At 50.6% G+C, this 26,670-nt stretch overlaps 9 protein-coding genes across 9 annotated transcripts; 5 read left to right on the plus strand and 4 right to left on the minus strand.

Annotated features, from left to right (window-relative positions):
* Positions 1-353: 353 nt before the first annotated feature.
* Positions 354-1,517, plus strand: CGCS363_v014269 (Galactose/lactose metabolism regulatory protein GAL80; the record flags this gene model as incomplete). Its single annotated transcript, XM_036646118.1, has 1 exon — positions 354-1,517. One exon carries the CDS (start codon positions 354-356, stop codon positions 1,515-1,517), a length of 1,164 nt encoding a protein of 387 aa, XP_036488181.1.
* Positions 1,518-1,714: 197 nt separating this feature from the next.
* Positions 1,715-3,895, minus strand: CGCS363_v014270 (uncharacterized protein; the record flags this gene model as incomplete). The annotated part of the gene is made up of 1 exon (XM_036646119.1): positions 1,715-3,895. The coding sequence occupies one exon, from the start codon at positions 3,893-3,895 to the stop codon at positions 1,715-1,717; it is 2,181 nt and encodes a 726-aa protein (XP_036488520.1).
* A 2,516-nt stretch (positions 3,896-6,411) lies between these two features.
* On the minus strand, positions 6,412-7,339 carry CGCS363_v014271 (uncharacterized protein; the record flags this gene model as incomplete). Its single annotated transcript, XM_036646120.1, has 3 exons — positions 6,412-6,749; positions 6,981-7,199; positions 7,252-7,339. The coding sequence occupies 3 exons, from the start codon at positions 7,337-7,339 to the stop codon at positions 6,412-6,414; spliced, it is 645 nt and encodes a 214-aa protein (XP_036488521.1).
* A 2,426-nt stretch (positions 7,340-9,765) lies between these two features.
* CGCS363_v014272 (uncharacterized protein) lies at positions 9,766-10,661 on the plus strand (the record flags this gene model as incomplete). The annotated part of the gene is made up of 2 exons (XM_036646121.1): positions 9,766-9,989; positions 10,043-10,661. 2 exons carry the CDS (start codon positions 9,766-9,768, stop codon positions 10,659-10,661), a joined length of 843 nt encoding a protein of 280 aa, XP_036488523.1.
* Positions 10,662-11,743: 1,082 nt separating this feature from the next.
* On the plus strand, positions 11,744-12,558 carry ustS-1 (Glutathione S-transferase-like protein ustS; the record flags this gene model as incomplete). The annotated part of the gene is made up of 3 exons (XM_036646122.1): positions 11,744-11,816; positions 11,864-12,364; positions 12,413-12,558. The coding sequence occupies 3 exons, from the start codon at positions 11,744-11,746 to the stop codon at positions 12,556-12,558; spliced, it is 720 nt and encodes a 239-aa protein (XP_036488525.1).
* Positions 12,559-16,618: 4,060 nt separating this feature from the next.
* On the plus strand, positions 16,619-17,422 carry CGCS363_v014274 (uncharacterized protein; the record flags this gene model as incomplete). The annotated part of the gene is made up of 1 exon (XM_036646123.1): positions 16,619-17,422. The coding sequence occupies one exon, from the start codon at positions 16,619-16,621 to the stop codon at positions 17,420-17,422; it is 804 nt and encodes a 267-aa protein (XP_036488994.1).
* A 2,441-nt stretch (positions 17,423-19,863) lies between these two features.
* glcA-3 (Glucan endo-1,3-beta-glucosidase A1) lies at positions 19,864-20,964 on the plus strand (the record flags this gene model as incomplete). The annotated part of the gene is made up of 1 exon (XM_036646124.1): positions 19,864-20,964. One exon carries the CDS (start codon positions 19,864-19,866, stop codon positions 20,962-20,964), a length of 1,101 nt encoding a protein of 366 aa, XP_036488741.1.
* Positions 20,965-21,627: 663 nt separating this feature from the next.
* On the minus strand, positions 21,628-22,654 carry eglD-4 (putative endo-beta-1,4-glucanase D; the record flags this gene model as incomplete). Its single annotated transcript, XM_036646125.1, has 2 exons — positions 21,628-21,928; positions 21,984-22,654. 2 exons carry the CDS (start codon positions 22,652-22,654, stop codon positions 21,628-21,630), a joined length of 972 nt encoding a protein of 323 aa, XP_036488527.1.
* A 2,827-nt stretch (positions 22,655-25,481) lies between these two features.
* On the minus strand, positions 25,482-26,352 carry srb5 (Mediator of RNA polymerase II transcription subunit 18; the record flags this gene model as incomplete). The annotated part of the gene is made up of 2 exons (XM_036646126.1): positions 25,482-25,857; positions 25,907-26,352. 2 exons carry the CDS (start codon positions 26,350-26,352, stop codon positions 25,482-25,484), a joined length of 822 nt encoding a protein of 273 aa, XP_036488528.1.
* Positions 26,353-26,670: the final 318 nt, after the last annotated feature.

Below are 26,670 nucleotides of genomic sequence, written 5' to 3' on the forward strand. Positions count from 1 at the left end.
GCCGGAGATCTGCCACGGATCGGGGCCGATGTGGGGATGTGCACGGCGAGGAGTGGGTCTTCGAGGCCGGTTGGGGTTGAATGCATGATGATGTCCCCCTAGTCGGAACGTCAGCGCCAGAGACCGCAGGACCGTGGTCGAGATGACAAATGGTGATTTGGGATAGGAACAAAGGTCTGATTTATAATGTGCTCGTGCAAGATGAATCGCGGATTGGAACCGTCTGGTTGCTTTTGAGCGGAATATGAAAGCCGTTTGGGACGTTAAAAGATGGACTTTCGCGGCCACGATGTGGAGGAATTGAATCATTGGAAAGAAACATGGTTCCTAAGACTTCCTAATTATTAACTACAATGACACCCATCCTCATCGCCCTCGTCGGCCTATCCGCCGGCGCGAAAACATCATGGGCCGCGGAAGCTCACCTGCCGTACCTCCTCTCCCCACGCGGCCGGCGTCACTACACCGTCGTCGCGCTTCTCAACTCCAGCATGAACGCGGCCAAAGCAGCCCGCTCGCATTTCTGCCTACCAGATAATGTCAAAACGTACGGCGACCCCGAGCTCCTCGCGCAGGATCCTGATGTCGACCTCGCGGTCTGCTGCACGCGCGTCGATACGCACTCATTCCTCACAACGCCCTCCGTTAGAGCGGGTAAGGCAGTCTATGTCGAGTGGCCACTTACCGAGAATCTTCACAGCGCGGAGAAGCTTGCTGCATTGGCTGCGGAGGGCGGGGGAGGCACGATCGTCGGGCTTCAGGGGCGCGTTGCCAAGGTCGTGCTGAAAATCAAGCAGGTCGTGGAGTCTGGGAGGATAGGGAGGGTGTTGGGAAGCGACGTTGAGGCGTATGGGAATCTGTTGGAGCGGGACGAACTTCCTGCGGGGCTGGCGTATTTCGCGGAGCGGAGGGTAGGCAGGAATCCGGTCACGATCGCGTTCGCGCACATGGTTGACTATGTGCACCATGTTCTTGGGGAGTTTGAGGAGGGCTGGGAGAGTCGGATGCAGATTCAGCGAGCTCATTTGAAGCTTATCGGGGATGAGGAGGAGGGGATGGTGAGATCTGACGTGCCTGATTCCATTGCGGTGCACGGCGCGTTGAGAGGAACAAATACGGTCGAGGGGGCGACGTTGGCTGTGAGGTTCCGAAACGGGACGCCGTTTAAGGGCCGGCCGGGGTTGGTGTGGAGGATTGTGGGGGAGAAGGGGGAGGTCGAGGTCGAGAGCCCTGCTGGGCCGTATTTGCATTCGGATTCATACGACGAACCGATCGGAATCAGGGTTCATGACCATCAGAGGGATGTTGTGGAGGTGGTTGAGTGGGAGTGGGAAGATTGGCAGGGGGAGTTGCCTGTGAGAGCAAGAAATGTTGGTGAGGTGTATGAAAGGTATGCGGCGTGGTTTGAGAATGGGAAGTGTGTTGGAGAAGAGAATTGGCCTGGGATTGAGGATGGTTTGGTGAGGATGAAGGAGTTGGATACTTTGTTCAGGAGGTTCGATGATCAGTCCGTCTGATTGCGCTGGGCATTAGACCCTTGTAAGGTATCTACGACAGGCCTGATTCACAGCAGCAGATGTGCCCAATGCATCTGATTCTAAAAATTTGTCACCTCACACAAAGTTCATAGTGGCTTCCACACAAGTTCTCATCAGGCAAAGCCAGCCGTTGAAATGTACTGAGATGCGTGTAAGTAGCTGACTGATCCTTTTCATCACGGAGGCCGTGGCCAACCCGGGCCGGGCCATCCGGGGCCTTCTCTCCTTCTCAGCAGATCAAACCACATATCCGGTCTGACAACCGCAAAGTCGTCGCCCAGCTTCTTCACCATGCTATTGACACTCGCCGGCGTCACATCAAAGGCACTCACAGCCCCGGCTACAAAAAGAGGACCGCGCCCCTTGTAACTATCCGAGATGTTCTTCAACGTCGCAGCGCCGCTGTCTTCGTTCCCGATGCTCACCATGTTCGTCACCGGAAACGCCTCGGTGACGTTTACCTGCAGCGCCTCCAATGTAGAGACAAACGACCCGTACAGTATCCCCCGAAGCCGTTGCTTCCCCACAGCATTCTGAAACGCGAGCGTCAGCTCGGGAGTCAACGGGTTGTCGGTAGCGTTGATGCGGTCGTACACGAACAAGACGCTATCCGTCCGCGTCTCCCTTACGTATTCGCCGCTTTGAGCGAGGAAGTCAGACAGAGCCCTCTTCGGCCAGACGCCCGGGTAGGTGTACCCTGCGCCGTCGGGACCGGCGATGAGCAAGTCGTTCTTGGTGGCAGTTCTTTGGTAGTACGAGAGGATGCCGGGCCCGATGTCGCGGAGGAGGGGGCTGATGGTCCAGCCGAGAGGGACGGAGCCCCTTTCCGGGTCGTTCCAGTGGGTGAACATGGCTCGTTGGTCGTATTGCAGGTTGTCGCCTTCGAGGTAGATTAGGGACAGGAAGACTTTGGGGAGTTTTTGTGGCGGAATGCCCCATGGAGGCTGTTTTGGTGGACTCTTCGATGGATCTTTCGAGGGATTTTTCGAAGGGTCTTTTGATGGGTCTTTCGACGGCTCCGTTGGTTGATCTGCTGGTTGTTCTTTTGGCGTAGACTGTTCCGCTTGGTCCTTCGATCTGAACCCGCTGAACAACGTCGGGTTGAAGTAAAAGTCCGCCGCACCGACGTATATGCCATTCTTGGCCAGTTGCGTGACGCCAGTCATCTCGTCGCCGTTGGGGAACCATCCGAGGTACGCTGCGTTGGGCTGGAACTGACGCAGAAGCTTGTCCAGCAAAGCCGCCTCCCGCGGCCTGTTGCTATCCAGCCAGATGCACGGGGCCGCGGTGCCGACAATGTAGTCGCGAAATATCGAGTTGACCTTTTGGTACCCCGGCTTCTCTGCTGATGCGGAGACTAGGTACTGGTTCCACATCGACAAGGTGAGAGTCAACTGAGTGGCCCGTCTGGGGTAGTCGAACTTATAAATCATCGCGGCTGAGCCGTCTGCAAAACGCCAGCCTCCGGGGTAGTCGGCCAAGTGAGAGCCGCCATCGTCAAACAGGAAAGCATCCTCTGCCTCGTCGCCAGGTCGGAAGTCGGCCACGGTCTGATTGTCTGCTGTAACCTGGACTCGGTAGACTGAAGGACCAAACCCATCGGCAGGGAAGGCATCCGTAATATTGACGTAAACAGAATTACTGCGATTGATAAACCGGGATAGGTCGGCAGTGTAAGTGCCGTTATTAGAACTATCCGTAACGGAAGAGTTGGCCTTCAAAAGAGTTTCCCAGGTCCTGTTTGCGTACAACACAGTCGAGATGGGTTTGATCGCTGTGATGAGACGATCCGTGACTTTGGGCCACACGCTCCGGGCTGCGTACTCGTACAACTCGTATTTATCCTTGAAGCGCCCCCTCAAATCCTCAATGATGGATACGTTGAGGCGGCGCGTGAGCTCTTCGGTTGCTATTACGGCTCCATAGAGCCCAGCCAGTGTAGAGGCGAGATTGATCGTGTCTGATAGTTTCGTGTCATAGACGATGGCCCCGCGAATGTCAGATCTGTACTTGTCAACCAGCCGAAACGGGTCACTTGTCACGTCGGCACTTTTGAATCCTTGACCTTCGATTTGACGTAGCCAAGCTTCGTTGACTTCATCGTCGGAGTTCGAGGAGTCTGGTGACCAGTAAAGGTATAAGCGTGGCTGGCGCCGGTTCACCAGCCCCTGCAGAGAAACAAGGAGAATCTGCTCCTCGCCGGATAGTGCCGTGAGCTTGGCGTATTCAATTTCTTTTGCAGCATCCGGGAACAGCGGCAATGCTCGATTTGCTGGCCAGTTTAGGCCGGAAATGTCAGGCGCTGAGGAACCTAAAGCAGCCAAAGTGCTCAATACCAGAAGCAGCAGGACACGCATCTTTCGTCCTCTTTCCAAGTCATATGACCTGGCCGTGATCCAAGAATGAATGAACAACGGTGCGACCTTTCTATGCAAGAAAGCGACCAGCCCGGATTCATAAACAACTCAAGAGAACTGAATAAACGAGGCGGACGAAGCGGGGAACAGAGGCCCATGAAAGTTTGCTTCTAAATCCTCAGCTTAACTCTGTTTCCATGACTAGTGCATTACTTTTACAGCACTGCGAAACATCGTCGCAGAGTTCACTCTGGTAGCCGCACTCTTGTAGATCGTCCAATCTCGACTGACACCGGGTGATCTCGTCTCATCCGAACGACAAGTATAACATGGCTGCTTGATTCGTATCTTCAGACGACGTTTACAATAACTGCTAGAAACTCTATTCACTCGCATTTATTCAGCGTCAGCGGCTGCAGCGGCCATTAAAGTAAGGAAAAGATGAACATGAATCAAATTTGATGTGCTCCTTCGTTGTTCACAATTGTATCAGACTGCGCAACCATCCAATGTTTTGTGACCTCCTCGTCTTCTCGCTCTCTTCCTGACTTGAAAATGGTTACCCTTTCATCAGTCTTGTAGAAATTCTGGCGACATCTTTGATTGAGATTTTCTAGTTAAGCAGTGTCCCCTGTTGTCCGCAATCATAGAGAGAATGATGGAAGTAATATTAAAGATAACGGCGATAGAAGACGACGACGACGACGACGACGATGATGATAAGAATAGACGACGAAAGGCGAGAATAGGAAATTTGGTCGCTTTAGAAACAGGCTACGGATTACACACGTGTGTGTGGACACTGCCCGACTAGCAAGACTCCTTTGATTAATCATTGTGTATATCTTTGTTTGCCTGATCGTCGCCAATTTCTCAGCAAACCGCATCAAAACATTTCTCCTAAGGCAATCCCTCCGTATTAATGGCGAGTAGTTGGTAAGATTCACGTCCAATTGAGAATCTGAAGCACAAAATCATTTTCAACTGGCAGTGCCAATCGCGAAACAAAGTTGTGTAAGTTGACATTTGAGTTGCTGGAACCGTGGATCAATGACTTTGATTGTAGCCAAGAAGAAGTCAGTTAATAACGATGCAATCGCTATCGGTCTTGATGAACTTCTGACTCCGGCAATTGTTGCACTTCGAATGCGTCCCCTTCTCCTTGTGCCGTTCTCACTTCGTCAGCCGGCTTGAGCTCCTGATTCTGCGCATTTACTATATTCTGGTCGTTGATCTTGTATCTTGTATACTCCGAATCATCGACTCTTATGAATTTGTGCGACATGTTGCCCATCACAATTGTCAGGGGGGCGGCATGGGCAGAACGACTTTCAGTATCCAAATTGCTCGGCGTCAATCTCCGCAACAGACCCGACACCCTAACAGCTGGCAGCTGTTCAATCTGCTTTTTCTCATGGTTGACATTGTAAGGGTCGTATCCTTTGATGCCAAAGGCGTGATGTCCCGTTCCCGGAACTTTGCTGTATCCAAGGCAATATCTCTTCAACTGCAGTTTCAATCGCTCCTGCATGTACCACTGCTTTCCCTTTTCGCCATCCACGGCCACATCGAGTGGATCTTTCCACGGTGAGTCGTTGTCACTTCCCGATGACATTGTGCGGGGAACACCCAACAGATCACTCGTGGATGCCCATGACACCAGGTCTCCAATGGTGAGCCAATCCCGAGGCATGCGGCGAGAACGGAGATCTTTCAGCACCTCGTATAGTATTAGAACAGAACACATGGCAAACCCAATGATGCTGACGATGAAGAGTTCTTTGGTGAAGCACACAAGACAGGTATTCGGTTCGGTCATGTAGTGATACACTGTAATGCTGGAGCCAACTAGCGTGGGCATGAGGCGGATCAGCGCGGCCCAGACAGATACTCTTGCAACCTTCCAATGCTTGTTTTGGCAGGCGGAAAAGAATCTTTTCGGAGCTGTAGAGCAAGTGTAGTTGAGAAGCAGCGTGTTCTTTGCAGTATTCTTGTCGGATTGCGCCTTTAGATTGTTTTTAATATTTGCCAGGAAGTTTCGTTGCCCAGAGCCATTCGCCGTGTTGGATGTCGAAGTCGTCATTTGCGGGGTGTTCATGCAAGCTAATGGCTCTGTGTGCTACAAAAAGTGCAATGGAGATCCAAAAATCCGCGAAAAATCCGACGATGGTTGTCAAAACAGTGTCGAATGTGATTATAGCCTGTGTAGTTGAGAGTGCTGGCTCGAAGCAGAAGCTACCCAATCCTCTATCCTGCCGGGTCAAAGTAATGCCCAGAATGAACAGGGTCATTAGAAGGAATTATAGCAGGCTGAGGCCGTATATCACGAACAGTCTTGTGATCGCCCACGCTGATAAATCGGATTCTGGCAAGTTCGCCTTGGGAAACACGCTCTCCTTGATCTTTCGCGGGTCTTTGCTTAGGCTGTTTGGACGTCGAACGAGACTCTCCTTACGCAGTCATTAGCATTTCTTTCTTCACTATCCAGTATCAGTCATATGGGTCAATTGGAGAGTTCAAATACCGATCAAGGCGAAGCCGTGCCAGTGGGTTCCCTCTGACATCCTCCAGTATCCGAGGCGAATGCGGAGGTCTCCAAGCTCGGAGTTCATCGATTGTCTTTTTGCGATAGAAGATCCCTTGAACTTATTCAGGAAATCGGAGTGCCGGAACAGACTCAGGATATCGGCAATGGAAACTGGGTCCCACCGCAGACCTGTCGTTGGTGTTTTCCAAAAGTACAGGATTAATATCAGAAGATAAGTTTGAATGATACTGTAGAATGCCAGCAATGTGTAATACGCCCAGAGGTTGACAAACAGTCCTGGTTCGGTATAATCTTCGTAGAGGATGGCTGACTTTAGACCGATCACGGCGTAACTAGGTCAGTAGACGACGTGTGCGAGCAGCAGCAACCAGTTCCTGGGCGCGCTCTTCCAAGCACTACTAATCGTAGGACTTGGAAAGTAGCTCCCAAGAATGGTATCCCTTGCCAGTGCACCGTTTTTATGCGCGCAAAGAATGACGGGCGTGATCCTAGAAAGATTATGTAGCAATGACTCAAGGTGCATAACTGTTCCTGTACCGACGATGATGAGCAACGCATTCAAACCGTAGTAAGTGGCAGTGTTGACGCTGATAACGCGCTTGAAATGAAACGTGACAAGCCCAGCGATGACAGCGCAGTTGAAGATGAAAGCGAGCAGCAAGACCCATGTCTTCAGGACCGAAGGACGGTAGTCCAGCTTCTTCCAGGTCGTCCCATTTGAGTCCCAGTCGATTGGTTCTTGCAATGTCTGCGTCGCTGTCGGGAATGACTATTTCTTCTTGCATACTTGTCAGGAAGGTTGGCTCACCAATAACCCCGCTATCGCGCTGAGATTGATCGTTTTGGGTTGACGCCTGGCTCCCAGGGCTAGACTCTGAGGTTACAGAATTCGCCATTACAGAAGCCTATATCTGTGTAGGACATGGCACGAGTCCTTTGGATGTGGTCAGATGTATGAAGTAGACGCAAAATAAGTACGGTCCACGGATGCGTTTGGGAGTATTTTGAAATCTCGGGGGTCGTATCGACTAGCGTCGCTGTCAAGAAGGAGATCACGGCAACTTCGACGACGAGGTGAGGTGGCGGCTGTCTTTACCTTCAAACTGTCAAAATGGAGCATATGGCAGTGTAGATAAGAAATTTTTGGTCCTTTAGAGGAACCAGAGGGCTTACCATCAAAGCGGGTTCCATTCGACTAGGATCGCCCGCGAGTGGACAGCTACCGGCGGTAAACAATTTCCTTCCATTTCCTGCTGTGTCACCTCATACTGAAAGCTGCACATCGGCATCGACACGAGGCTTCCAATCAGATCCAGATTTTCATCAATATCTTAATCCAAACTTGGCAGTACACCGCCGCGTCTGTATGTATTCTGGGCTTAAGGAGAGTCCCTGACGCACATCAACTGTCAATCCCTGCATTTTTCGGCGCAGCCTGATCAGATCGCTCTCTTGATTTGTTACTGATAGGCAATGTATCTTGCAAGCTGTAGGTCTTGTATGCCTCAAACACTGCAGCCTCACCAATTTGGTTAGAGTCGCAAGGGCCGCCACCACTTTTTCTCAAGCTGAATTCGGGTGCAGACGGTGACAGCGGTAAATATCGGGCTGCCCAGCACGCAAATACGAGAAGCAGCTGATGGGATGGAGTTTCCGACTGATCATTGGGCAAGAATCGAGACACTGTTCATTACGATCAAGAGAGGAAGGTATCACGGAAGGACAAATGCCGACAAATACTGCAATAAAACTTTTGCACATCCTCAATGTCCCTGTTGTCGCGAATCTTTTACATGACTGGTTCCTACCTATGTGCAGAAACGGCTGAATCAGATATATCTACGATCCAAAGGCTTATAAACAGAAACCTGGAAGGCGGTTGACGAAACTTTTTGGTCACATTGTGACACTTTTTCTCCCATTGAAGCTTCTTGAAACCAGGAACAGTGATTGCTGATTTGCATAAGATCTAATGGCCTCAAACATAGCTATTGCAGGGGTTTTCGTGAACCGGCTTGTGGACGTAACCTGATCGATCACCTCTGTTCGGTAGTGCGTTTTTAGAGAACATTTTCACACTTAATCAAGATGGCCAGACGGATCCGAATCAAGCAGAAGCAACATTAAGGGGTACTTGCTGAGTGTTTAAGGTGTTCGTGACTGTCGCAAGCTTAGGAGTCAAGGCAAAGACAGTAGCAACATAAAATCCGAAACTCTTCAAAGTTAGACTCAAATTTCTCAGAATATTTACTCAGGCAGCCTACGTAGGGTTTCGGCACGACTTGGAGGGATGCAGCAAACCAAAAGGCTCAAACGTGCCCACATAAAAAGCCCTGATAATTCCGACAACCATCAGTAGTTGTATTTAGGTTCAGCAATCACACCTGTCATTCCTATCCTTATCATAACCCACCTTCTCTTCGATGATAAAATTGCGATTATTTTATTTTGGCGGCATCACGAGGATACCCAAATGATCTGTAGAGCTCACTCTTTCTCCTGTGACAAGGTCCTTTGGGGTAGCTCACGGTAACTGCCGGTTCTAAGATTGTGGCGTTGTTGATGGAGGTGTCCGGTGCAACAGGAATGCAAGCGTCGGGAAGTGAGGGGGAGGATTGTCGCAAACCTTCAATCCTGGGGTAATCTCTCCCCCAAGCAAATTAAGAGGCGTGGTCATACACTGGGCTTTGATGCCGATATTCTTCTCGAGGATGCTGACACACAAAGATGGCGCTATCAAAAATTCCTCTTGGGGTAATGTGATTACACAGCCAACACGTTGCTGATGGCGGGCGATGTGAAACCCTGGTGGAGGAGTGTCTGGATCTACTCTGTCATCCGTGCCCAGCATCCCCTGCCCCTTCTTGCTGATTATGCTAACGGGATTTCTGCTTCTGGGCGCCTCTGACCACAGACGTGAAAATCTGAAACCAGCTCAACCCGCGCCCAAGCTTTGGTTCCCAATAGATTGGATGAGAAGGCTTAGCTTCATTGACTTTGGGCTGTTCAGACGACAGCTCCGCTAAAAAGCAACCTTGAAACTAGTGTATTACGATGGGTTTCCTGACCTACAGAATGTGTAGAGGCCAGAATATCCCGCGGCGTATCTGGTCAGGCCGCCGCTCACAAATATAAATGCGCTTGTAGCTTCTTTGCAGACTCTTCGCATTGGAACCAGGTTTCCATTCGTCTTTCATTTAATCCTTCAGTCATTCATTTCTGTCGTTGATAGCTGGCCTGTCCACACGTGTTATAGATCTTCTAAACCTTTTGAAATCACTCATTTAGTTTGAAATCACTTCTTTTTTTCATTCATGCCATCATGCATTACTCGTTTCTTCTTGTACTAGCGATCATTACGGTCGGCTATGCGGCTATTCTGCCCAGTTCTTCAGCAAGCGGCGACATTGGGATGGTCGTGGCAAGACAGTCGAAGTCAGCATCCGAAAACTGTCTGAAGACCAACTTGATTCAAAGCGCAAGTGCTTTGACCGGCCAAGAAAAGGGTACAGACGGAATCAAAGCAGGGCAGGCAAAGTCAGCAACGTAAGTAAAGCTTCACTTCTATAATGCGTCGCTGAACTGACTTTTCATGATAGAGATAAAGACAATTTCATCAACTTCTGCGAGGGCCAGCAAATCACCAACGGCAAGCAAATCACGGCAGGCTCTTGCAATGGTATCCCGATGGGCAAGCTCCCTGCCCAGAAAAACATGATCTCGGCCATGATTACGAATCCGCAGCCTGGTACCAAACTTCAGGCTGGCCAAACGTTCAATGTTTCTGTGCAAACGACGCATCTTAAGGCTGGTAACTTTGTCAACCCGACGACCAACTACTATACCGCGCCGCAGGATCTCGATGGCAACGGAGACATCATTGGTCATTGCCATATCACTATTCAAGACATCGGCTCTCTCACGTCTCAGACTCCGCCAGATCCGTCCAAGTTTGCATTCTTCAAAGGTATTGACGATGCGGGAAACGGCAAAGGGCTTCTCCAAGCTGCGGTCGAGGGTGGCCTTCCAGCGGGCACGTACCGTGTGTGCACCATGATCGCGGCCCAAAACCACCAGCCTGTCGCTATGCCGGTGGCTCAGCGCGGCGCACAGGACGACTGCACCAAGTTTGTGGTTGAAGGATCCTCGAATGGCGGGAGCAAAACGGGTGCACCCAAACCGACGGCTAGCGCTAAGCCGAAGAAGAAGCAAGGGTAGTTTCGTACCAACATTGGAGAGCAAGATCTCCTGCTGCTTGAGATTGAAGAGCTTGGTTCTTTCAGAGTGGATGGCTATAGAAAGTAATCAAGAAATGCTAAAACTCACGAATGAGAGATCCAAATACATTTTCGTATATCACTTTACTGCCCGCGGGTACATCTTTTGTGCTACTGACCATTGGGGGCCATCAGGGAAGCACAGGGAATTCTGATGTCTAGAAACTGGGCCGTGTGCTCTTCATGTCAATACATGCAATTACCGCGGACAGAACGGCTCAGCTTCAAATTTAATACGTCCGTGCAGCTCATTGTGTCACGTCGAGGATCGTTGAGATTATACAAGCATACGTTTACATCATCATACATCGGCAAGTATATGGCAGGTCTCCACGTCTGAGAAATGGATCTAGACAACCTCACTCAAGTAAATGCTGTTGATTATTCTCAACATCGATCATGACGGCGTTACGGGTAACGTTGTGTTGGAAGCAGACGAGGGAATCAATTGTGATAGCAGCCGGTCTGATGTACGGTTTTTGGCTCAGAAAATGACCTAGTATTACAAAAGAGGCCATACACGCAGGAACACACGCGCTTTTGAATAGGCGCAGTCGCCTAGAAACCCAGTCTTACTGAGGGCAAGGTTGACAATCATCAAAGAACTTTGATGGGTACGTTCTTACAAGTTTACATACACAATGTTGCTTTCAACTGCGCCTGGTAGCCTACAAGTGAAGGTATCCATGCATCAACCAGCAATGAGGCTCGATCGCCTCGAAAGAAATATAAACATGTCGGGTGCCGTCGTACACTCTATGCTTCCACCATTTTTCATCCGACGCATCTCGACAAGAACATTTGAGTCCTCTGTATCAATAGGTACCATCACAGGGGTTATTGCATGCATTAGTGCTGACTGCTTACTTGACCTGATTTATGTCTCCACCCATAATCCCCCTTCATTCCACAATGTTGGCCGCAACCCCTCAATTTCTTTTTCTCCCACCTGCAGCTACGTACAACACTCCGTGATCTTCATAGCCCTCCATCTCAGTCAAAACAATACCCAACGATCTAAAAATGGCTTCACAATTTGTTCTTTTCGATATCCCTGACAAGAATGGCAGAGCTTGGTCATTTAACACTTGGAAAAGTATGAAAAGCATGCGCCCAATACGACGCTTTGCTGACGCCAAACAGCTCGCCTGGCTCTCAACTACAAAGGCGTTGATTACAAGACCGAGTGGCTTGAGTATCCCGAAATCGGGCCCCGATTGAAAGCTGCGGGGGTTGAAGGAGATTCTGAACAGTACACACCATATACCTGCCCTACGGTGCAGTTTCCCGATGGGACCTATGTCATGGACAGCGCAAAAATTGCGAAACGTCTCGAAGAAAAGTATCCTGAAAACCCCCTAGATCCCGAAAATGATCTAGCGCAGGCTGCTTCTCAATTCCAGCGCAAGATTTGGGGCCCACTGCAGCCCGTCTTGATGCCAGAAGTTTACCGAACGATACTTGGCGAACGCAGCAAGCCTTTCTTCTGGGACACTCGGAGGAAGGACTTAGGTGGCATGACGATCTACGAATTTGAGAAAGACTACGGCGGCCAGAAGGCCTGGGAGAAGGTCAAGCTGCCCCTTCAAGAGGTATCTGCCCTCCTCAACAAGACGGAGGGGCCTTTTTTCCAGGGCAGCCAGGGTAAGTCGCTCTCCTCTGGTCTTCGACTGAGGTCTAATGAGATCACAGCGTCATATGCCGACTTCATCTTGGTGGGCTTTCTTGAATTTGTCAAGAAGTACGCTCTTCAGTACTACCAGAGAATAATTGAGGAGTCCGATGGGCTGGACAAGTTGCATGAGGCTTGTCTTCCCTGGTTGGAACGAGATGATTGATGGATTCCAGCGACAACATGCCGTTTGACCTAACTTGTCGTATTGTTAGGCACATTCGTGGATGGTAAAAGTTTGCGAACAAACATACCTCCGGCCTACAGTAATTTCAATCACACATTAATAGGGGAAACGTAAGCATATAAGCCTTTGGACTTCATTGCACAACGAATAGTCACGCAGTACATTGATGATGTGGGTTGGAATTAAACCGGCTGGTCGTGAGGTCTGACGCTGAGAAAAAACCTGTTCTATATCCATGCGTCTTGCGCATAGTGTCTTGCCTAGGAGTTGGGGCCAGTAGATGAAGCATGGCCTATATCTGGTACTGCGGCGGAATCTAACTCCATTTATCCGTCTGTATCTCTATTAGCTCCCTCTCAACGTCCTCGAGGTGAAGATATAGAAACAATGTGAGCTTTGCGTCTTTTCCTTCCTCTAAAAGTACCTATGACTTTTAATTTGGATATCTACTTGCTCTGGGTAGGGATCATGCATGCGCTGCTATGGAACACCTCATTCAGCCTTTACGTCTTCTTACCTATTCCTCCGCATTTTAATGCAGAAATGAAGGTTTTTTACCCCCTCTGCATTTTAATTCAAACATAAAATGAAGTTTTCTTGGGTCCACACGTCTCAAAGAATGTTAAACGTGATCCAGACTGGAACTCAGTAAGGGTTACGTTACTGTGGTATTATTTCAACGTGAACGTCTCAACGACTGAAAAGCAATTTGTGGATAATTCTATTTTGCTACTGATAACTTACTAAAAGACTGAAATGATTCCGTTTTTGGAACTCCAAACTCCTTAACCTTTTTATTTATAACTAGATTCGCAGCCTGGTCAAATAGGCGGGAGGGTTTTTATATACTTCATATCATCCTTATAGACTCCTAAGGCTTTTTGTACGACCCCCCAATTGCCTGGATTGTGAGAGACGAGCTTTTTCTTGAATTCCCGCTCGATGAGTGTGATTGTTTCACCCACCCACTTCAGATTCTTAGCAGCGATGTTGTCCCACCAGTCCTGTTCCATTGCCGTGAATATCTCGTCCAGTGCGCCCAGTTGGGGAATGGACGTGGCAATTTCTACGGCTGTTAGATTCAAAAGCTTACGAGCCTCTTGAACTCGTGGCAACACATCTCGATGATGAAGATAACGCCAAGTCGCGATTACCTGTTGGCTCAAACGTTAGTCGTTTTCAAACTTTGAAAAAGTTCAGACCATAATGCTTACCTCACGAATAGGTTGCAAAATCACCTTCTCGTTCTTTCCAGTTGTGGTGGCCTCCGCCAAGGCGTCTTCCATGACGTCATCGCCCATGGGATTAACGCCCGCGAACATCTTGCCCTTCCTGCCGTTCAAGCTTCTCGAGACCAGAAACATACTTCGACGATTTGCATAAGATCCAATAGCCTCGAACATGGCTTTGGATGGATTTCTAACGGACCTACTTGTCGGTGTTATTTTCAGACCAGGCTTTGGTAGCGTATCTTTAATGAAGTAGGCTTCCATCCGGGCTTTACTGATCGTTCCGGCGTTCGATTTACGACCAGAAGCAAGGGTATTATCAATTGCCGTTGAGACGAATTGTTTCATGAATTGAAGCTGTTCTATGTTAGCAAAATACTTTGTTTTGAACACCTCAGTGGTCTACCTCAATAGCGTGCTCAGTGGCCCAATTTGCTGACTTTTCCGTGTCAGTAAGGGTTTTTGGATCCACGACTTCGATCGAAGAATGGAGGCAATTGGAGGTTGAAAGTCTAGGCGTAAATGTTAGATCACAGAGGTGAGAATTAGACAGGCAGATTATCCGATTACCTAAAAGCAGACGCTAAAGCTTGGGCACCATTTTTCGTCTTATGGAGCTGAGATGATCCTGGATATCCCTTGGGTTGGATTTTGACACCGTGGACATTGAACGGAGGGCGATTATTGCGTGACTTAAGGTTATGTTCCGCGTCCTCGTCGTAATCAACGTAGGGGTCGAGATCGCAAATCTTGTCTTCATAACTGCATGCGTTGAGGCCACAGGTATCAGACTCGAGCGCCTTCATCTCTGGCGTACAACAGAGGCTCTTTTCACGATTAACTAAAAGTGGTCAGTTGTAATTTGAAGGAGACGAAAAACAGCATCGCTTACAACGACAGCTCACGCCATCACCCACAAGGCTTCGTTTCGCAGTGACCTCATCAGGATTACAGGTAATGTCGTCGCAATGACCCTGACCAACCCAATGACAATTTGACAGTGGCGGCTTTTCCTTTTTGCAGCAATACTTGACTCCTCTGGCTACCACTTGATGGGGGCACTTGAAATCCACGTCGTTGGCATAAGCAACTTCGTTTTCATCTTCTCCGCATGTCCCTTTGCTGTCGTGTTCAATTGTTATTTCGAATGAACTCTCATGTGGAAGGGAAATGTTGTCAGTAAAGCTACTTACCAGTCTGTCCACCGACAACCAGTCGACAGACCTCCCCACTCCGGCAATGGACAGGCGAAATACTTGTATCCAGTGCGGCATTGCTTTGTCTCTTCTCCTCCGTTCGATTCAGATGGCCAACCTCCAATGCCTGACTTGAATAAAACGACCTCTCCGGCTCGACCTGCACCACTGCAGTTATCCGGAACGCCTCTCCATTCACAACGGCGATCTTTTCCATGTTCATCTTTACCGAAGCGCTTCACGGTGTGGATGTTACAACATATCGGTGTGCCTTCGTCAGACTTTTTCCACGGTCGGTGATCGGTTAGTTTTTGGCGTTACACCCATGCAGACGCAATGTGCAAAAGTAAACAGCATATCACTTACCCCTCTGCAAGTATTCCGATCAAATCCGACATTTGTATAGCCAGGCTTGCATGTATATTCTTTCAACTTCAAACACTGTGACTCTCTGAAGCAATCCAGGCGTTGATTGACGTTCAGACCATCATGGCGACCATCTGCCACCACGGTCCGAACTGCCAAAAGGCTGATTGTCGAAAGAGATAGTACTATGCGTGGCCACATTTCGTGTGATGAAGACAACGAGAAACGTGGTAGTAATGTGAATGGAGGAAAGATTCAAACAGCGCAATCTACAGAAAAGATCGCTCTTTTATGTAGAAGAGATTCAACAAGGTGAAAGTAAACCTCTACTACGTCTCGTTTCTTAGGCACACTCGCCTATGCCAAAAGCATTTGAATCCATTAATTAAAACGTTAGAAACCTATTGTTACAGACTGGAAAGCTTGTTACATTCCATGGTGCCATTGGAACGGGAAGCAGCTGTATGCAAATTCCAGCAACCGTAGTTAACCAAGTCTGGGTCAACATGAGTGCTCATGTTTGGCCATGAATGTTCTGTCGACTGCTCAAACGGTAGCCTATGCTTCTTCACTTCTAGCCTTTTATCGTCTTTTCTTACAACAGGCTACCGAAACGGTAGTCTATCTAAGTAGATATATTGCCAGTACGCCAACTTTATGGCCTGAAATGCGGATAATCACTCAACTAACAAGGTGCTTGGTTGGTGTCAATGTGGTTTGCCACGCGCGCCATGAAAGAGAACGGGCCGTAACAGAAATTACGTTTCAGTTTTACTACGTTGACCAAAGCCTGGCAGGGTTCATCAATAGTCTTCGAAAGAGCTGCAGTAAAAATGACAGAGTTCATGCTCCCTGAGACACCCAAGCGGCTGTTCTATGTTGAAATTGCACACTGAGGAGCCACATTCTTTTCATTTCAGCCTCTCTATTTGGGGCTTTTCAGTACCTCTTGTACTAGCCTGTCATCCTGGGTGCTCCAGTAAAACTGTCTCGCGGGGCAACATGCGTTCATGAATTTCAAATCTGTTTAGACTTTGCCACAAACCCTAGAGGTACTGCGGCCACAAAGTGGCTTTGTGGCGTGTACATACGTCATTTTCCATAAGCATCCCATGAACATTTACGGCACAATTCTGCTGCTTATAAAGTTTTCATTCCTGTTCCATTTCTTCAAAACATCTCAGTTTGTTTCAACTCGACTGTAACCTATTCTCCCGGCACCTAATTTTCACAACTCCGACGTACACAATGTCGTCCGAGAATCCATATCCTCCCTATGGCTCCTCTCTTAGAGAAGCAAAATACCAACTCTGGATGCAGGAATCTGAGTCTTATTTCTGGGGCTTTTATGTCTACCGGACTACGTACGACGATCAGGAACTTTGGGAGCGATACCTCAACTACATACACCAATGCATCGACAATAAGCTCAAGTTTGAATCAGAGTTCGACAGAGAGCGCTTGAAACGACATTTTCGCCTTACCGTCATCGAGGAACCAACGTTGGCAAACGCCTCTACTGAACACGTTCGACGAAGATTCATGACATGGGTGTCGAGTCTCTCTCCTGGCGGCGACTCACAGCAAGAGGTACCCCCGGAAGATCACCGAGATCCCATCCGTTTCAGTTATCCTCTATACGTGGACTCTGAGTGCCTCAATTCTTTGCTAGCTTATGATGAGGAACTCGATAAGACTGGTTATGAGTGGAAAGCACACCGACTTGTTTTCATCAAAGCAATTAACGCCGAACAGCCACAAGTTCCCAGTAGCGCCGAAGTCGAGGACGATGATGCGAATGAGGAAGCAGATGAGAGCGAGAACAATGATGACGAAGATGACGAAGATGACGAAGATGAAGAAGATGAAGAAGACGAAGAAGACGAGAACAGTGGCCATGAAGAGATTCCAGATGACCCAGAGTTTTATTGGATGCTGGTGACTTGCAGATACCTTGCTGTCTACTGGGAAATAATGGGGATCGGTGGTCAGTGGGAGCAACAGTCCTCTTCCTTCAGAAAGCCTCAGAAGCGACCTTGGAGAGAGACATAGGCCGAGATCTCTTTGGTCCTTGCAGAGGAAATTGGACACTGGAGTTCAGACGAGCTCATTAGCGACGCTTACGGTCAAGGAGAAAACAGAAGCAGTAGGCGTGGGCGGTACCAGCTTCTCAATAATCAAAGACTTCACTGATTTCTTTTTGACAATCATTTCAGTCTAGAAACTGTGCTATGGAATACCTTAGTTTAAAGTGTGAAATATAAACACGTAGTCCTTCATAGATTTGCTCATGCGATGTGATGTTAGATCATGTATAACATAGGTGAACTGTGAAAGCAGTAAAACACAGACTCAGCATCTTAGTTGGCACTGTCAGCAGGACCGTCTGTGAAAATGTAGAGTTTGTGAACTGCACATGGCGTTCACATCCCCCTCTCATGTATCCCTGACGTTATCAAAGTAATCAATAACCGTAACATGTTTATAAGCAATACCCCGAATATTTTGCGATGCGAAGTTGATTCCTCATCGACGGAGGAAAATACAACGTGATCTTTCTTCCCTTCTAAGTTTTCTTCTTCGTAGTTTACCACCTAGAGGCGCACCTTGTTAACTACTGTATAGCTCTTACGGGGAAATATGCGAGGGCTAGGATAGTTCATAGAGAAACCTCCATAGCTACCCATAGGGGTATATGAAGAGAGCGTAAATCGCCTTACAGGGAGTAGGTATCTCCCTCTTCACACTACCATAACCTATTACTCCTTTAATATCAAGATGTCGTTACTATACTACGTCGACACTATCTATCGCCGCTACTTATATCAGCCAAGCTTGAAGTTTTAACAGTTTCATGACTGCCTTTCATAATAGAATGCAAGTCCCCTTTCTTCCCTTCTGACTTTTCCTTCGCAATTTGTCGCCTGGAGGCGCACCTTTTTAACTGCCGCATGACTGTGCTCTCACGGGGAAATATTCGAGGGCCAGGATGGCTCACAGAGAAACTTACCTGCGCCCACCCAGTGATACATACTCTAGCTTAGTAAGAGCGATATGGCGATGCACCATTTCTGGATTGCTTCTATCACAGAAAAGCTCGCAAAAGACAGTGCAAAATAGGGGAAACTTTGTTGACAACATTGCCTCTGACTCTCGCGGGCGTGTGACTGGAAGGAACACTTCGACTGGGCTCCGAGAGCTAAAATAGAAATGAAACGATTCGACTGCCGAATTTGCCAAGAACCTGACATCAAATCTGAGTTGAAGTGAGGGGAAACCAAAGAGATAAATACAGAATAACAGCCGCGAGCAAAACAGCTGTCAAATAGCTTGGTCGCATGAGGTCAAGCCGAGCTGTAGTCTTGAATAGATTGTACGTCAGCAGCACATGGCGAGTCGAGACCCTGCGAAAATCGCCAACCGAAGCTCCCATCCCTGGCAATAACTCTCACGGAGATTTTGAAGAAACAGGCAAAACGACCGACAGTGAACCACCCGCCGCGTGCTCGAAAGCTGGCTGCACTGCAAAAGAAGTCGGCCTCTGCGTCCGATCCCATCCCGGCGCACGTCAACTTGGCGCGCGGGATGCCAAGTGAATTCCAGGCACGAGGCCAGAAATTAGCCCAGAAACAACCCATTTTTGGGGTCTTGCGGTCTGTGGTGCCTGTGAGAGGTAAATTCAAACCGTCTGGGGAGACCGTGGGTTAGAAATAGATATGGTTGTCTGGGGTTAACAGTGATTGTGGGGCGGAAGTCGCCTTAACGCCGTCTGATAAGTTCCATATCGCTGGCCGATCCGGGGTCTGGTGGCTTGCGCATGAACGACAGCGGGAGAGCAGCGATATTGCCGAGTCAGTAATCATAAACAACCCCTTAGCCGATACGCAGACACGCGAGAACGAGGTCTACATAGCATTCAGACCCAGTTTCGCGGGCCAAAAAATCAGGGGTTGCTCAGGAACTCAGCCCTCTTGGTTGATTCCCGGCCGACAGGCCGGAATGTCGGAATGGTTCACGTCAAAGATGCGACCCCGGGGACCCACTCGGCCATCAGCTTCGGCAGCTTTTTATGGGATGGCAGCCTTGAATAAGCCATCTACTTGGTAAGCGACTAAGCTTAACAGTGACGACTAAGATAGGAGAACCCTCATGACAGTGGTGCAATTGGATGCTGAAAATAGCGGGCTTCCATGTTGTTGGTCCACAGATCCCACCGGTAGGGTTCACTCACTTAGACTTAGAATAGAGGTAGAGATCGAACTAGACGAACCATCTAACCGAGGGGAAATGGGCAATAGTGGTCGTGATATATGATTCCATCAGATTTACAATGACATAGATTATAAAGCCTTTGAAAATCCCGTTAGACTAGAGAGGTCTGGATCATCCACCCATCTTATTCTCCTAAGTTCACCAAGCGCAAGCGCATTCACTACCTTCGCTTTCCCTTCTTTGCTTCTTCCTCCCCTTTCTTCTTGATGAAGCTGGCCAACATGTCGACAAAACAGGTTTTGTCAGTTATTGCTCTTCTTGCCAGCTACGGCCTGGCGAACCCAGCCCCCTTCCCAGTCAGGGGTAACCACCACGGCCCCGAAGGCCTCAAGCCGGGCTCCGGCTTCCGACCCTCCGGTGCCGTCCCGTCGCTGCCCACAAGTACTCCCGATCCCGTTACTCCCGATCCCGCCTCCAACCCTCTCCAGCCTGCAGCGAGCGGCACCCCAGGCAAGGGCAACAGCACCGGCGGCGGCCCCACCCTCCCCGCCGGCTACAAGAAGATTGTCTTCCAAGACGACTTCTCGACACAGAAGGCCGGCGCCCTACCCGATTCAGCAAAGTGGAAGTTCGACCTCGGCACGAGTTACCCCGGCGGCGCTGCGAACTGGGGCACGCAGGAGATCCAGACGTACACCAAGGACCCCAAGAACATCGGCATCACCTCCAGCGGCACGCTGGCCATCACGCCTATCAAGAGCGGCGAGTCCTGGACGTCGTCCCGTATCGAGACCACTGCCGCGCAGGACTTCAAGTGCCCCGAGGGCGGCAAGCTGCGCATGGAGGCGAGCATCAAGGTCCCAGCCTCTGACCCCGCGACGCAAGCCGGCATCTGGCCCGCCTTCTGGTCCATGGGATCCTCCTTCCGCGAGAACGTCACCTCCTGGCCCAGTGTTGGCGAGATCGACATGCTCGAGGTGTCCAACGGCGTAGGTACCGTGTTCCAGACCGCCCACTGCGGTGTCATCGACGGCGGCCCGTGTAACGAGAAGACTGGTATCAGCTCCAGCGCCGAGTTCCCCCGTGGACAGTTCGTGAAGGTTGCTTGCGAGGTGGATCGATCCGCGGGCGGCAACTTCCAGCAGGAGAAGCTGGTCTGGTACGTCAACGACAAGCCGACCCAGACGGTCACCGGCCAGCAGATCGGCGATGCCACGTACTGGAATAACCTGGCTCGCACACCCAAAATGATTCTGCTCAATGTTGCCATCGGTGGCGAGTTCCCCGATGCCAAGGCTGGTACCAAGACACCCAATGCGCAGACTGTCGGCGGCGAGAAGTCCATGATGGAAGTCAAGTATGTTGCTGTTTACAGCACATAAGGCGATTCGCCGAGATCATTCTTCCTCTCGACATTTACTTTCAATTCTTAAGTTATCTTTCTCTCGCGAGATTAGGGGATCGGATTGGGTTCAACGAGTTGGACGTGTATGATTGAATTTGAGCGAGCACGGGCCGGCCTGCATGGAGTTCATTAGCATTTCTCTGCACTTGTATATAAGCCATACCAGAATATAAGGATATAAGCACGTTACCTTCCCATGTCTATTTGACGTTCTTAAATGGCTTTTCCCATTCGGCTACGCCTTCTCGCTCGACATACCCTTGAAACGCTGAAAGGCAAAAGGAGGCCAATGTATTCGTAAACGATCCGCCCGCTAGGTTCACCCATTGACATGTTCGCCTGGGATTACAGTCAAGACAAGATCTTAACAGAGTTGGCAGTTACAACTACAGTCTATAGGAGAGCAAACCAAGTCGCGTGGATGCAAATGGAGCTAACGATGAAGTTCAACATTAAATCACGGTGCAGACGGGACAAAGTTTGTTTGAACAAGGTAAATAGTCTTGTTTGTGCCACTCAATGGGGCGTAAATCGCAGAAGTACGCGAGAATATTATGTACAAAGAACTTCTAATATGTACCTGAACGATACACGTCCTATATCTTCTCTCCTCTCAACAGCGGACCGAAGTCGACGCTGCTTAGTACTGGGCGGCGCGGCGGGCCTTGCGGGCAGCACGGCGGCGCTTGCAGCCGGTGCTGGGGGCAGTGGGGGTGGCAGCAGCGGCAGAGGTGGTAGAAGGAGCAGCAGCGGAGGGAGCGGCGGCAGCGGAGGTGACGAGGGTGGTGGGAGCAGCGCTGGAGGGGGCAGCAGCGGCAGGAGCGGAAGAGGCAGCGGCGCTGGTGGCGGCGGGGGCAGAGGCGGCGGCGGAAGAAGCGGGGGCAGAGCCGGAGCCGGAGCCGGAAGAGCCAGAGCCGTAGACAGCAGGGCCGGGGATGACGCTGGAGATAGTGTTAGTTTCCATTCCAAGTCGACGTTGACATTTCATGAACTTACTAGTTGGAGATGGTGTTGTAGATGTTGATCAACAGACCGGGGTCGGTGGCCTTGTAGGCACCAGGGAAGGAGACACCCTCGGGCTTAGCAGAACCGGTACCCTCGACCTTGATCTGGTAGCAGGACATGTAGTACTGAGCACCACCCTCAGAGCCAGCGGCGTGGAGAGCGACGGTCTCGGCACGGAGGAGGTAGTCACCGGGGGCAATGTCGGAGGGGATGACGAAGTTCTGCTTGCCGCAGCCCTCGTTGATCAGGTCGTTACCCCAGGTGTTGTTGTTGGCGAAGTAGCCGGACTCGAAGACCTTGAAGAAGGAGCTGGAGCCGTCGGCGGCAGCGGCGTCCTCAACGGAGGAGAGGTAGATCATGACGGGGCCGTGGTGGGCACCGCCGATGGCCTCCTCGGAGCAGGCACGGGTGTTGTGCTGGTGCATCTCGACGGTGATGGTGTCACCGGCCTTGACGCCGCAGGTGGTGGAGGCGGCGGCGGAGCCGGCGTTGCAGCGCATGTCGTTGGAGGTGACGTCGGTCACGGGGGAGTTGGAGGCGGGCATGCGGACGCAGGTGGACTCCTTGTCCTCGCCGTTGACCCAGAGTTGCTGGAAGATGGCGTGGCCGGCAACCATGTTGGCCATGGAGGCGGTGAGGGCGAGAGCAGCGATGGTCTTCATCTTGACGGTTGGTTGAGGTTTTGGTAAAAAGAAGGACGGTGATTCCGGGCGTTAGAAGCGATGTGCACACAAAGGTGAAAATGAGTGAAGTGACGCCGGCGTCGAGCTGTAGAGAATGACTGAAAGTAATGAGTGGACAGATGAGTGACTGTTCTGTTGGAGAAGAGAGCGAGATGGAGTTCCTGGTGGTGAGACAGAACTCTACTCATATATGTGTGCCTCTTACACGCCGTTTCTCTTCTCCTCCCTCGTCCGTCACCCCACCTTCGGATAGGTCATGCCAGTTCAGACCTGCCAAGCCTAAACTATGGAAAGGGGCAGGCGTGATCCCGTCCCAGTACCCACGATGCCGCCTCATCGGTGCGATGTTACCCAGTCACGATCCAGGATCTCGCCATGGGCGTTAATCTCTGGTGAGCACAGGCAAGGATGGCTCGCGAGACTCTCGAGAGAACCGCTACCGCCTCCGAACAACCTGGCCGCAGTCTGGCTCGCGGCGAGAACCGCGATTGGAGCAATAATCTTGAAAGGGGTTAACGTTGTGGGGAAGCCGTTGTTGTGTCTAAATTGCGGGATACGTGCCTTGCAGCTTGGCAGGCGGGTGATGTGCTCAGTTCGGTTTGGTCGAAGGGCCATGCTACGGCCCTGCGGTTTTTTTCTCGCATCCCTATGGTTGGCCCTTCTTTGGGAAGCAAGCCGTCCCAACTCGACCCCAAAAGACCCCAAGCTTAATTTAACCCCTTGACGGGCCACCTGCTTGCGCTCAACCGAGCCAACCACCAACGGCGACCCCAGTCTGCGGCCCCTCCAGCTCACGGGTTGCTCGTCCGAACCTGAAACACAAACAGCATCTTGCCCCTGGCGCTACTGAGTCTGATAGATAAGGTCAGCAACGCGTGTTAGTGGTGCTGTGGACGTTTTCAAAGAGAGTTCGGGAGCTATCCGCGAATTTTGCGATGGTTTCTGCGGTGGTTCGGATCGTCCGCTGTTGAGCAATCTATTTGCCTTGGCCCCGTCGTTGTGAAGTGCAAACCTTAGAATCTCCAGATCTTCCCGCCCGAGCTTTGCGAGGTTCGCCAAGGTCTCCACACCCTGGACGGTTTTTGCTGTCAATACTGAGCTTGAATGATTCCGATTGGCCCAGAGCCGCTCATTGATCATCCTCCCCGACAGGGATGCTGGTCGATGGATTGTGTCAACCAAAGTGGCCCGCGAGGGGCCTTGCCTGCTGGGATGGAACCGCCCACGAGCGGGAGCCACCACGGTACACGTGCGTTACGAGTAAAGGAGTCGGAAAGGCCCCATTGAGGTTCTCACCACAGCCGCTCTTGACTCAATATGCTTGCTCTCGCGCTTCTCCGTTGTGGCTTTCCCTCCTCGATTGAGCGGTAAACCGTCTGAATTCAGCCGTCGAAAACGCATTGGCCTACTCTTCTTGCTCGCTTGTCGTCCGAACTTCACGAGCCCATGATGTTCGTCGAGGGAGGAATGTCTGCGTCCTCGGCTCATTCAGTTGAGATATGTGGAGAGTGGACAGCATCATTTCCGAGTGAAACGGGCCTAGAGATCTTGGGCGACTAATTTTTTTTTTCTGCTTATCCACGGTTGCCACGAAGCAAAAAGACGAGACTCAAAAGGCACAGCGGGACAAGGGCTTGTGCACGACTGACCGCTGCCTGGGTTTAATCAGCTTGAAACTCGAACTTTGGCTCGGCATGGATGAAGGATGCAGCATTACTAAGGGATGTGTGAACACCAAGAGTCAGGGCGGCTTGATGCCGCAGCGAAAAAGAAATAAGACCAATTATTGTTTCTATGCAAGCGCGGGACGTTATTATCCATACGTCATTCGCACTTGCAACTGAATGTTGCAGTCAATTGTCACTGAATCGCAGGTCGAGCCGAGTTTTTTCGCGACCAGCGACTCGCGAGCCCAGGCGACGGCGATCATGGCACGGAGATTGGACGACCAGCCGCTGTCGGGGGATCGACTGAAAGCGATCCTCCGGGTAGGCGAGAGCCCCTGCATCTTATTACCCGGTCTTATCCTTGGTTGCATCCGTCGATGAATGGCAAGATATCTCTCCCAACCGCCAACCAGTGTCTTGGTTTATTATGAAAATCACACTCATAGTTGGGAGTGTCGGCACGAAAATCCGAAAGAACCATGGCACGCCACAGGACGCAAAAAATAAGCTTGAAGTAGGATAGGTGAGTTTAGCTCCTCATTCTAAGCCATTCTGGGTGAGACACATTGACCCACTTGGCCTGAGAAAACTTCTGGAACCAGTGGGCTCTTCCACCTCCAGCATCATCTCCCTGTATTGTTGATAAAGGCATCTTCGCCCACTATCCGCTATCTTCGTGAAATTCTTGCTTCATGCGAGAATTGTTTATTGCGCTTCGCCTTTGTATTGCCAATAGTTTCCGATTTTCCCCCTTGTCCATGTCAACGGAGAATCTGAACCGAGAAGCTTGGCTTCAATGTTGTAATTTGCGATGCCGGTGGATTCGTAGCCAACGCATCCACATGCAGCTTCAAGCATGTGTGGCGGCACGTGTGAAATCTTGGTCGTCGGTGGGTTTCAGGGCCGCTGTCCCTTTGACAATTGGGAAGAAATTTGTCTCCCTTGTTTGTTGCATGTTTCCGTCAGAGTACTGTCGTGGCTTCCACGGGAAAGTGAAGGTGAATGTATTCGCGAGGAAACCCTGGTAGAGAATCGGCAGAACATTACCACCGGTAACCAGAAAGGTTCACCATTTCCATTCCACGTGCGTGTTCTGCTCTTTACTTTTCTCCCTCATTGAGTTGTTCCCAGATTCGGTCTCACCGCTGGTCGGTAACAGTCATGACTTGCGGCAGAGGCGCGGGAGCGTTGCGCATCTCGACAGCAACCCTGGTGTCGTGAATGCGTCTGTCGAACTGCTTGAAGTCAAAGACGCCTTCGAGTTCGCGTCTAATAGTGGCCAGGTGTTCGTGTGCTTTCAGAATCTCATCGGGCTTGTTGTCCTGGTGAACGTGGACCTTGATGAGGAACATCCAGCGGCGTCCAGGATCAGCCGGTGAAAGATTCTCCCACGGCGCGAGGTGAGTGAGGGGCGCACCCCCTCCGTTCATTTGAAGAATGTAATGCCGTGAAAGGCAGAACTCAACCTCATCTCTGAAGAATTGATACGTCTCCTCGATAGCCTCGCTCTTGAACCTGTGCAATGTGAGTGAGTAGCCCACACACCTAGTCGCAACGTACGCACAAGTAGTTGTTGTCCTTCATCACAGCCGGCAGATTTCGCTGGTCCCAGATCTCCGTCTTCTTGCGCTGCGTAACCGTCGAACGGCCTCCCTGAGGCGGATCGGGAAAGTCTGTCCACCGCAGGGTGCCGGGGCGAGTGTTGAAGTCAACTTCCGGGGCAGTCGGACCGAAGTCCTTATCCTTGAAGACCTCGTAGCGGGCTTGAAGGATGTACGACTGACGGCTGAGTTGTTGGTGAAGATCCTTCCACAGCATCTGGATGTCCTTTCTAGGAGTCTTGATGATCGAGTTCTGGTTCGAGATGCCGCCGGGCTTAGCAGGGCCCTTGAAGTAGAGAACGCGATGGAGACTCTGCCACGCTGGCATGGCGCAGAGGCCACCTAGCACTGCGCACGCCGCCTGGATGTCGTCATCGTCGACGAGCGTCGTCAAAAAGAGCTCGTACATGGCTGCAATTGAGTACTGAGACGCTGGAGTGAGATGGCTGGGCTGGGCACGAAGAGGCCGCAGTGGTGAAGCTCGGTGAAGTGAGTTGGGCGTCGGTAAAATCGCGGGGAATCTGGTCGCTGCTCAATTGAAGGTCACGTGGAATTGGAATTGACTGGTCCGTGCTTGCTCTTTCCAAAGACGCGCTCCCGGCGCGTTCTGTGCACCTGCCGTCACTGCCCCACCAAAGGTCACAGCTTCCCCGGAGCGCCTTCTGGGTTCCTTACCTCGATATGCGCTTGTCGCTAATTCTCCTCCCCAACCGACCAATCTCTGCCT

Source organism: Colletotrichum siamense (genome assembly GCF_013390195.1).
Source record: "Colletotrichum siamense strain Cg363 chromosome Unknown KSG_Cg363_contig10, whole genome shotgun sequence".
Classification (NCBI taxonomy): domain Eukaryota; kingdom Fungi; phylum Ascomycota; class Sordariomycetes; order Glomerellales; family Glomerellaceae; genus Colletotrichum; species Colletotrichum siamense.